General features: G+C 33.9%; 1 protein-coding gene across 1 annotated transcript in view; it reads right to left on the reverse strand.

Annotated features, from left to right (window-relative positions):
• Window positions 1-1431: 1431 nt before the first annotated feature.
• The window catches only part of LOC146998305 (uncharacterized), a 116651-nt gene continuing 105331 nt past the window's right edge, over window positions 1432-12751 (reverse strand). The window contains exon 4 of the mRNA XM_085813972.1: window positions 1432-1653. Coding sequence (XP_085670098.1) covers window positions 1513-1653 — 141 coding nt within the window. The 3' untranslated portion in view covers window positions 1432-1512. The remainder of the gene's footprint in view (window positions 1654-12751) is intronic.

A 12751-nucleotide genomic window follows, 5' to 3' on the forward strand; every position in this document is an offset into this window, starting at 1 on the left:
ATGGGAATTTTAAGGACATGAAACCAATTACCAGTACACAGTGTTGTGTTTCCTAGTACGGTATAACTATACCTACTCATCTCTATTGGATATTATGTATTCCCCGTGCCGTGTATCTGTTTATATGATTATATTATTTATTTATTTAGCTGGTTCATTTCCTAAACTCCAAAAAATATGTATTTCAAATATATCGATTAATAATAATTTTTTATAATGTTCTGCTCTTGAAAATTGTCGCTGTTATCAGGGGTGTTACTCCCTACACCACGACGCGTTTTCTCCCCAAATACGCAAATAATGTTCTCCACTGAAAAAACATTTTGCCATGCTTTGTTCAATTTACGTCACATCCATTATTTTTTAATGAAATTTACTTTAATTATTAAAACCGTTAAGTAGAAATCCTATTCCTTGAATAATTAGGTTATTTTTTTGCCTTTATTTGATTCGATTATGATGATTTTCCCCGATTTATCCCTCCATTAATATTTTGATTGCAAACCTTGACACTCCTTGCAGTTATCCTTATACCCTAGAGCAGCGGTGCCCAACCTTGTGCTCGCCGATCGTTTTGTATGTGTTCGCCAGCCCGATTAGGTACTATGAAGAAAAAATATTTTAAAAATAGCCATTCATTTATATTTTTAATTGTTAAAATATGGTAAGCATTTATAGTCATAAGAGTTATCTTGCAAGACGTTATAAAAAAATTGATTGCGCGACTGATGAAACTTAATAGCGAACACGGAATCTTATTGCTTCATTCCGATGTTAGACGGCTGAGCAGCGGAAAAGTACTTCAACGATTTGTAGAACTTCTTTCGCCAGTAAAGCAGTTTTGGGAATCCGGAAACGAAAGTTGTAAAGAATTGGACGATAATAATTGGTTATCCGATCTGTATTTTCTCACGGATATAACAGCTAAACTGAACATAGATCTCCAGGGAAAAGAAAAAATTCTTTTCGAATTGACTGGGACTGTAACTGTTTTTCAGATAAAGTTAAACTTGTGGATAAATCAGATGAAAGAAAAAAATTTCTCCCATTTTCAGAATTTATCAAGCCATGTTAGTAATTGAACAGAGAAACTGAAACAGAGAAACACTCGGAAAACCTAAATACACTGAAAAATAATTTTGGACTCCGCTTCTCTGATTTCGATAAAGTTCAACCAATATTATTATTCATCTCAAACACATTTACTGGAATTAATATTTCATATGTATCATTTAAGATTGGAAATATTTTTAAACAAAAAATATTGATGTTTTGGAAATGTGCTCGCGATAGGCCAAAATGTGCTTGCAAGAGGCCGAAGGTTGGGCACCACTGCCTTAGAGCCTTAGACTACTTTAGATTTTTCACGGAAAATGAATATGTTATCACAGCAATACGCAAGAAAACAAACTCCTCGCTGGCCACCAACGGTTTATTTTTACAACTTTCACAGATCACATTCAGAGGAATTGATGAGGCTATTCAAGTGTCCAATAATGTCATTTTGACAAGCTATTGAAAGTCTTGCAATATCATGAAAGGTATCTGCAATATTTCAGCCACATGGAGTGATGTGTTAAAATCCTTTGTGAATGGCATCTGGTGTAAGCTTTGACCTAATTGCTTTCCTTTTTTGCACGACACTATCTTTACCTAATAAAACAAATATAACACTATAGCAAAAGCAGGAGAACTAGATTCTCTACCCGTCATATATTACCTTCCTGAAAAGCTTCGAGAAAAGCTTTAGTTGCAGGTTAGAAGAGTTAATTAAAAGATCTGTATTCATTCTTACAACATTCCATCATAAATTCAGAGGAACATTAAAGTTTTATGTTAAGCAGCAAGCATTTTCCCACTTTGCTAAATATTAAATCATAAGTAAATTTCAAAAAATAAAATATTTTTCATATGTATATGTGTTATATAAAATCTCGAAATCTAATACATCTATTTTGCTGGAATCAGCGCAGCTTCTTTTTATGCCAGAAATTTAAGGAGTCTTATTAAGTAAATTTGTCTTACAACACGTATATATATTTGTTTGTAGAACTGTGCAGTATAATAACACAATTAAGATACATCAATGCTAAATTTTGTTGTAATATTTTGAAATATTGTCGAAGCTTGTTATATTAATCCTCGTTATAGTGCACATTTCATTATAACAACCTGTGCAAAATGTCTCTACGTGATGAGGATTTATTAAAAGTATATCCTTCATAACTACCACTTGTTATAATATTACTATGAATTTTGTTTATATGCAAATAATTTTAGTGAAATTATACGTAAATTGTAGTAATTGCTGTAGTAACATGAAAGGCCTCAAAATGCGAACATTGCTAAATGGCTGCCAAGCTGGCAGTGGTTTCGGCGACTAAAATTGTTCGATCCCTGTGTAACTGTAACTAACTCTATGTAACCTGTAACTGCGTATGCTTTCCAGCAATTTCGAGAAATCGAAGGTACAGGAAATTTCTCAACAGGCAGGGGAAACCTGTGTAAGACCGAAGCGTGCGTCAATTTCAGTTTTGCTCAGAGTACTGCTCAGAGTGACTGTGCGAGTTTATGTAATTTGAGAACTTTTCTTTTGGATTGCTTTGTGTTCAACGTTCTTAGTAGTTTTTACTAACTAATTAATACAAAACTAATACTGTCTGTCAACTGGTAACAATTATTTCTGTCATACTGAGCTGTACGAGTACTTTCGTGTGAAAAGTTCCAGAACTGCGAAGATTTTTTTTGGGGGGGAGGGGATAAATTTTATCAAGCTATCATCGGTTCTGTGAACATTCAATTCATTACGGATCCGTACTCACGTAATAATATCCTTTATCTTCAAGATGAAAGGGGTCATTATAATTAGCATCAACTGTACTTGTAATATTTGCAGAAAACAACAATTTGCACTTCTGTATTAGTTTTGTATTGATTAGTTAATTTTATTAACAGTTAAATTTTAAGTTCCTTTCCTATCAATTCGTAACTTCAACTTACCACTTCCGGCCAGAACGTAGTTTTAGAATCACGTCTGAATACATAATGAGAAAGAGTGGTATTTAACCGCGAAGTTCTTCTGTCTTAATGTAGAGTTACCAGGTATTCTGTCTGCACGCTTCTGCCTTTTTAGGCTACTCTCTCGTAAGCTATTATTACGCTCGGCCGTACTTTAGGCCCTTGATAACGTTATGGAGCCAATTCGGTTAGAATCTTGATAGCTTCGGCTATATCACTTTAGTTTAGATAAGTTTAGCATTATTCTTAGTCTCTTAAGTTCAAAGCCCGAGTGTCGGCTTTATTGTACACTCCAAGACGTAGTTTGTTAAACCTTAGTTGGAATAATAAAGGGCTAATTTACCCTTCTAGCTTATTGTTTCTTGTCACACGAACTCAAACGATTCTCCGTTTATCAGTTCTTAAGATTCTTCACGTTCAACAGTAACTTAGCATTTACAAAGTGAGGAACTCTACAGTTTTTATTGCAAATCTGTAGCACTTTGTAGAATTTCGAAAAGCGGAAAAAAAATCAAATAGCTTTTAACCTGAAAGCTCTATAACTGCGTTTCCAAACTGCAATTGGAACTTTTGTTTTTGTCTACCAATTCAAATATATTTCAAATTTGCTTCGAAGATAAGAAATTTTCTTCAGATATAAAAATAATTATGTAAGTTACAAACTTAAATACTATATGCAAGGCTAACTTTATTAATATTTGCTTTATTTATCCTGTTTCCCTTTTATTAATGGAAACCTGTTCCCCTTCCCCAATATTCCGTTTAGCCTGTTCCTCTTCCCCAAGATTTCAAGTTTCTCTTTCATAAGGAAGTCCTGTGGAAGGTTTCGAATTCATTTTAGACATCATTAGCGCATCAACGAAATTGGCCACCACTTTCGATGGTAATGATCTTTTGGAACGATTAGGAATTCATTTTTTTATTATACCCTGTTGGAGGGCTACAAAAGGTCATCATAACAGCTGCTGCGCTTCAAGGACAGGTCAAGAGTAGGTACAACGGCATCGGTAGCGTTTATTAAGCGACCCCGGCAGCGAAAATTATAAGTTTGAAGTGTTTAAAACTGCCATTTTGAACGTGTTCCTTTTGGTGAAAGGAGAAAACTAGAAGTTTTCGGCAAACATCAAGGCAGAAGTAGTAGTAGTATGAAGGCAGAAGATTTATCGAACTTTGTTTTGCGAAAAGTACAGGTGACGAACTTATCGTATGGGAAAACCTGATTCAGAAGTTACTTAAATAAGCTGATTGTCTCAAATTCAGGATTTTTTTTTTTTATTGTTATTTAAGGAATCTGAGTGCCTTAGAACAACCATTTGAATTAGTGATGCCGTTTGAAAGCAGACGCTTGTTAATGAATACTCGTATAGTAGGATAAGTTTGTTAACTGTTACATATTCAGCGCCATCTTCGATAAAAATATAAGTTCTGGTACTTGACTGTGATTTAAAACGAAGCTCCAGATTTAATATATCATTCATCATCTTCCTCTGCAGTATATAATAATATTGTAATATCGGGGTCCTCTCAACAGATTTCGTTCAACATTGTATTTTCTAGATAATGTTTCTGTAGACTATCACATGCCACCGATCATTTTATTTCGAAAACTAAAATTCTAAGCCCTTCCCATATTATATAAGATTAAATCTGAAATTACTTCTTATTCATCTTTTTTCTCCATGTTTACATTTTCACTTAATGGATGCTTCTCCCAATAATGCTGTAGTGACAAGTTCTACTGCACTGTCTTCGTTGTTTAATTGAAAATGTTTTGCCAGATTCTGTTTTCCGGAGTTCTGTTACCTTTACTTCCAATTTCATTATATTGTTTATTCACAATTATATTATCATTTTGTATTATCTTTGGACATTTGCTTTTCTACCGTGATGTTTCCTGAGCAAATTCACCTTAATACTTTCTCTTAACGCTTTGACTCGGAGCACACATATTGTTTATTCACAATTATATTATCATTTTGTATTATCTTTGGACATTTGCTTTTCTACCGTGATGTTTCCTGAGCAAATTCACCTTAATACTTTCTCTTAACGCTTTGACTCGGAGCACACATGTAATCTATCTTCAAACAAAGACACTACGCAGATTAGAAATTCACGATTGATAAATATAATAATTTGGTAACTTAAATAATGATATATAGTTGTTCCTGTCCGGCACCCAGTTTATATATTGTAAAAATATTCTGTGTACCAAAACACATGTTCGTAAATACAGCATACACTTTAACATACTTCTGAAATCTCTCTAAGGATATGATATTTAAATTCTATATTTGTAGCCAATCTAACCTGAGAATACTGGGTGTATTAGAAAGTATATCGTTTGCCAAAGAATATAATTTCATCGTTTCCACTAGTGGTATTTTAGAAATTACGCAATGCAATATGAATATTGTTGAGAAAAAACAACTGAACAGAAAAGGAAGCTTAAGGACATAATCTGATTTCTGTGTAACTGTAACAGTGTGCATGCTAATCGTTTGGTGACAATTGGTTATTAACAAAAAATGAAAATTCTATGTTTCATGATATGCAACACTCTGAAAAAGAAAGCAGAAACAATTTTTCGAATAATGATGATTTTTGTCAGGGCTTGAATAATTATTAAGAAGTACTTATGAGCTAAAATGACTCGCCGAATAACAATTATTGGAGCTGCAAAGGTATTTGTACTTTGCAAAGGTATTTGCAAAGATATTTGTAGCTGAAGAAGAAGGTTAGTCGATCATAGTACTGACTTGAAACACAGAATTCCTTGGTTCTGAAGATATTCGTTACTTTTTACTTATATAGTGGTTCTAGTCCATTGTCAGTCATTGCTCTGACAAAGTCGCAGTGTAATTTGTGATGGGTATTGTGCAGATTTGCAATGATGTACGAAACACTAACTAATGCGAAACTATCTTGAGGACCCCTCTTGACTATTAAAATTCATTTCTTGATGAGTGTTGTGTTTTCCTAAAATATTTACGTGAAGAAGGTGAGACATATTTGAAATATTGCTAAGAACTAAGGAAATAGAAAATATGTAGCAAGGACAGTTCGTTTTACTATGATGATGGATAATTATTGAAGACCGTACTACAAAGATTTGAGACAAACGCAACATATGAGACATAATTTCACTATTTTCCTTTGATTAAATGTAAATAATCAAGATTTATAGGTTTTAATACCTTCAGACCTAGTGATAAGATAGTTTCCAGTATGGTAAATGTTTCACGATTCCTTTCTTTTATTCAACCCATAAAAGTCAAATGCAAGTATCAAAATCTGTTGTGATGGTGCAAAAGTTTCATTTGATTTTGGAACGCGTAAGTCCTATAAAGTCAGCATGCATATGAAACATGAAGGTTTGAGAATAAATAATAGAAATTTCATACTATTAAAATTGACGCATTTTGTGTAAGCTGTACAAAAATTCGAAAATAAAATCCTACATCCTCACATATGCTTCAGGGTTAAAGTCATTTATTTAATGTATTTACGGCACATCTGCAGATGTAAGCCCTCGTCCTAACGAACTTGGGCAAACAAGTGCAAAACTTTTGTTTTATAGAATTTTCTCGTGTGTTTCCTCCTTACCTCGTGCCTGTCCTATGACAGTATGTAACATATTTTCCACATATTCTGTTCCCAAATAAAATGCCTAATGGCCGAATTAAAATGCGGTGGACGACAATTGCATACGATCAGAATTTGGAGATTGGTTCCTCACCTTCCCAGTCGCCTTTAAGTGAGGAAAAGTGTAAGATATTTTCTCCTTCCTTACTGCGTGCCTTCGTTTTGTAATCGGAAGATCTGGAATTCGAGGGGCATTGCACATTTTTCAGTTTTTTGTTTCGAAATATAATCCTTAATAATCGCTACACACCAAAAGTGTCGGAACTGATTTTTATTAAAATACATCTTTTACTTTAGGAAATATTTTAATGAAAGATGTATGGTTAAGCTTAGTACTTACGAAGTAAAACCTGTTGTGTTATGTTGAAAATTACAGCACCGCAAATTTTATGAAATTTTATTCTTCATGTATTTTTTATTTATTTATTTTTTATTTTATTTTATTTTATTTATAATTTTTTATTTATATATTTTTTATTTTATTTTATTTTATTTTATTTTTTACATGTAGACGCGGTTTTTACCGATAAAACAGCATATGAATAAAAATTATTCTCCCACAGGACTTGAAACAGTGATATTCGGGATTTTAGTTTGGTATTTTGTGCCCAGAGCGGTAAATTTTAACCATTATTTATAACTTTCTCACTAGTCACTAGGTTCTATAATATATAGAAAGCATTGTGATCGTAAAAATTAAAAACTCTTGAGATATTGAATGGAAGAGATATCCAATTCAGGGTCTCCTGCATTCAGAAAAGTGTTTTTTTATAAAATTCCTATCCGTATCTATACACATCTTGCCAAAAAAAATTTCTCCCCTTCTATTGGTCGATAGACGAAATTTAACTTGCATTTTTCATATCCCGAAAACGCGACTTTGTTTGTATATTAGATTTATATATATAGCATTGTTCTATCTAATATAAGTATTCTGACATAAAATCGGACTTCTGAAATGATATACTGATTTTTTTTTCGTATTTCGATTCTATGATTCAAATTTTGCCAAAATGCCAAGTTTTGTAAAAATTGCACGGAGAGTTTTTGAAAAATTAGCACTAAAAAATTCAGCTCCTCCATGTTCATCGAATTTGATACAGTATATTTATTAATCTCTCTCTCTCTTTTCTTTTCTTTCTTTTTTTCTTTTTTCTTTTTTTTTTTTTTTTGTTAAACTTCTTTTTTGTTTTCTTTCACAATTCGAAATTTAGGTTCAATACAAATAAAATTCAAGCTGTTTCTGATTACAAATAAAACTGTTTTCTGATTTGAATTTTTTAGTAATTTTTATAAATTTTTGAACACTATGTTTGAATCATAACCTATAAAACTTTTAAGATCACCTTAAATTAGATGTATTTCTACGCATACCTGCAAAATATTAGAGTTTTTTATTCAAAATTTCCCAAGATATATATGAATTTATATTGGCGCGTTTTGAAATTTGGCATATTTGTTTTAAGTAATTATAACACCAAATGTGGTTTACGCACTATGTTAAAATTATTTGAAAGAATGAATAATGCACCTTTTTTTTCTCATCTAGTGCGCAATGAAAGGGCAATAGGTTACCATAGATTAAGAATTTCGCAAAGTGAATTATTCTTGGTGCAAACGGAAAAAGGTTGGCCGAGGTAAAATTTTGAATTTCTCCGGTAAGTTGAATTTAATATTTAAGCATAGTTTGAGTCTTAGAATCGAAATACCGAAAAAAATCGGTATGTCATTTCAGAAATCCAAAAGTCGCCAAAGTATTCAAGTCTGATTTTTGTCAGAATACCTATGTTATATAAATAAGTTATATTAATATATATTATATGTTATATTAATGCGATATATAAATATGTTATATTAATGCGATATATGTTATATGTTATATGTTATATTAATGCGATATATAAATCGCATAAATAAGCAAAAAAGCATGTTAAATTTCGTCAATCGGCCCAGTAGAACGGAAGATATACACTGACGAGCCAAAACATTATGACCATCCCTACATTTTTCAGTGAATTCGTCTAGATGATGTGGAGGGCACGTGATTAAGTTTAAATGGTATTTACCTCTATCTGGAGAAGATAGGGAATCATTCTTGCACTTACTTTTGCGAGTGTTGGGAAAAGCTGTTGATCTAAGCGAATTTGATAGACGGCAGATTGTAATGGGCCGAAGACTAACTCGGAACAAGTATCTCCAAAATTGCACGACTGAAAAGTTGTTCACGATCTGCCTTTGTTGGTATTTATGCAAAGTGGATAAATGACGCTGAAACCAGCATTAGACGCCAAAGTGTTGGATGTCCACGCAAAGAAAAAGGGCGCCGGAGACTGTCCCACTTCGTATAGCAAAATCGGCGCCAGACAGTGGATTCTCTGACAACCCAATACAGGTGACAGGTGACGGAGGAAGGGGACGGTTTAACGGAGGTAAACAGGCATATGTCCCACGCCCTCCCCTATAGAGATACAAGAACTCCCTGGGGTCCCACAAGGGCGCACCGGGAGTTACTGAGCCTTCATGAAAAAGTTTACATGGCCATACAGGGGCTATTCCAGTTTGACATTGGTTCTGTACAGATTCTTATGTTAATGGTTGACCTGGGTGTTCATAGGCCATAATGCATACATGAAACATAACATTACATACATGATATATGACATGACATTAAACTTATACATAATACTTGCATGAATTAGTACATACATACTTTACACTTCACATGACATTAGACTACACATACATAATGCATGACATTAATCTGCACTTATTAGAGTTATAACCTGACTGTATACTACGTTAAGCTAATTGTATTGCGAACTTGCTAAGTTACTTTATAACTGAATTACTTATAGTTTACATTATTGCTATTACTTCTTAAATGACATTATGCTATATAACAAGATAGGCACACATACTTTGCCTTATAATCATATATGCGTTACTTAAAATAATACACATGGGGCACGCGTTACACGCGCTAATGACTACATTACCGATTACGTTATGTTAAAAGTACACATAGTACGACGTATTACACTCATTGATTAAATTACTTACATTACACTATTACTTACATTACACAGTTACTTATACACTTACATATTTACAATTTTAGACATAACACCTGCTAAGGTGTTACACAACCCATACATAATTCTGCATTACACAACCCAATACAGTGCATGTCCAAGTGTTTCCCAACATACGCTTCAGAAGATGCTCTACTCGTATGCCTCTGTTGACCTAGCATCATTTTCAACTACGCCTAAATTTGGCCCGGGAACATCGAGACTAGAAAATTGATAAGTGAAAGACAGTTGCTTTGCCTTACGAATCACGATTTCTCATTTATCATATCAACGGTCTTGTCAGGATACGCCGTTTACCCGATGAACTGTTTCTGCAGTTCATATATAGGCTGGTGGTGGCGGTATTATGATTTGGGGAACGTTCTCATGGGCGGTTGTTGTGATAGAACACAGCAAGAAAGCTGCTGACTATCTGAACTTAATGGCGGATCAGTTGCACTCTTGCATGGCGTCTATCTTCCTAACTGGAAATGGAATCTTCCAGCAGGGCAACATCCCATGTCACAAGGCTCGAATTGTGTTGGAGGGATTCGAGGAGCATAAGGATGACCAGTTAATGTTCTGGCCACCTAACTCGCCGGATGTTAACAAGATAGAGCACATTTGGAATGTCAAGGAACGGCAGCTCAGAGCTGAAACACCACGAAGTCGAAATATCTCGTCTTTGCGTTTCCCCTGCTTCGCCATTTAATACAACCTGTATCCAGTCATCTGCCAAGAACTTATGGCCTCCATGCCAAGGCGAGCTGAAGCTGTTTTGCAGGCCAAAGGTCGCGTACTGCGTTATTGAGTAAGGGGTCATAATGTTTTGGCTCTTCAGTTTAAAACTGTCTCCCCTCCCTTGTTTTGGTGCAGAATGTATCTATATAAGTATACTAAATTATGATTTCTTTCAAGTTTATGTTCTCTGGTCCGGTCGAATTTGTTTATCACAAAGCGACGGCGATCATGTATCTGTTATTGTTTATCGATAACACGTTCTTTCATGCAGCGATCTTTTCTGCAGCAGGTCGAACTCTGTCGCCTGCAGTGTGCGATTTCTCTTTTTTGTGCTTTTTTTTTAATGGAATAGCCTATTAGAAGAAGTAAACCAAGCTAAAAATATCACAGATTCTTGGAATCAGCTTCGAGGTGCATGTTATTAAGATAAGTTATAAGTTTTTTTTTTTTTTTTTTTTTTTTTTTAACAAAGAATTACCGTGTACGGGAAGCACTGGGGTTTGCAAAGGACATACCTGAAGAGATAGGCATTTCTATGGTAAAAAAAGAGCTGTCAGGAAGAAGAAAATGATGCCCAGAGAACATACTGAAGACGAGACGCTGAAGTTGCTCCGAGAACTTAAAAGGTTAACATTAGAATGCATTGATAAATTTCAATAAGAAATCGATACTCGTTACAAACCCCTGGAACATATATTAGATCGGTTTGCTGTCTTAGAGCTCTGCAATATGAACAAAACCCCAGAAACTGAAATTCTTAAGTTTGTAAAACATTTGCTTGAAAATTACGATGAGTGTTATGCAATGGTAACCTTATAGAAATTCGTTTAAAAAAATTAAGATTGCTTAGATTCTTTAGCCTAGTATTTTAGATTAGCGGTTTTATAGAAACACTCTCTATTTTGCAGAATTTTATTCAAGCGATTTCACTTTCACGAAAGACGTATATTAGTAAAGTACTATTTTAAGTTTATGAAAGAAATATGGAGGGGATTTTAGTTTATGCGAAAAGAAGAAAAAAATATCATTCTAGGTTAGGTTTGCGCTAGATTTGAAGAAACACACTTACCTGTAAAAATGCATGCAGATTTATTGTTCTCGTAGGATGCTTAGATTGCCTGTAAAAACAGTAAAAAAACTGTGAAAAAAGTGCTATGCCTAAGAAGATTTCTACAAACTGCCAAAATTCCAAAAGCTGTCTTTTGTTTCAATTTTTTCAAGATTTTTCAAGTTCATGGTTTAATATGAACTTTCCGAATCCGTTCTCAACCTCACTTTAATGTTGAGATTTTTTTTAACTTCGTGTTTTTCTGCAGCATACTTATAAGGTATTTCTCCCGCCTTTCTAGCATGCCTTCGTGGTGTGGTAGTCTACACGCTGGGCCGGTATTTCAGAGGTCCGTGGTTCGATTACCGGAGAAGTTGTTTGCTCATTTTTCATCTTGCCTACTTCCAAAAATACCTAATATCTGTACATACTGTGAGAGGAATTTTTCGAAACTCGAAACAATTAAGAATTATATTAGGTCCACTATGAGAAAAGGACGTCTCTCTTAGTTTGGCCATTTTGTCAATAGAAAATTATGAAGCTAACAGTGTCGATTTTGATGACGCAATTTCAAAATTTGCAGTAGAAAAGTTAGAAGGAAGAGATTTATGTTAAAGTTAGTTCTCACGCTTACATTGTACTGTTACATTATTAACGAATTAGCTGTTTTATTTTAAGAAAAGCCTTTTGCTTATTTATTTTCATTCAAAAAAACTGTTTACCATTAGTTAAACACTGTACTCTGTTTACTTAACCAAATGAATCAAAAATTTGCTTTCTCAATATTTTTTTTTTTTTTTTCCATTTTAGTGGGGATGCGAGGTGACAAGTTAAAACTCCGAACCGGGTGTTATGTCATCCGAACTAGCTATGCCACTGCCCATAATTAGATTCTTTGCTGTGAATGCCGATGTGTAACGCTGCCTAAAGTGTAAACTAATTCATTCTCCGGTTCTATTATGATAAGCATTTTATAAGTTTTAATTGTGGTTTACTTGGGCCAGCACTTATAGGCAGAGGATAGTCTTACTTCCATTAAGCAATCGCCTGTAATTTTGCGGGCCATCTTTTAAGAAAAATAATGAGAATAAATGCCTTAATGATCTGGTAGTTTCTTAATGATCTGAAGACTGTTTTTGCACATGTTGAAAAGCGAAATGTGTAGATTACTGTGGCTTGTATGAAAGAGCTTGAAATACAGCACTATACCTGATTGATTTATACTGTC

The sequence above is a fragment of the Stegodyphus dumicola genome, chromosome 3, assembly GCF_044657685.1.
Source record: "Stegodyphus dumicola isolate Sdum_Otavi_A_Nest chromosome 3, ASM4465768v1".
Lineage (NCBI taxonomy): Eukaryota > Metazoa > Arthropoda > Arachnida > Araneae > Eresidae > Stegodyphus > Stegodyphus dumicola.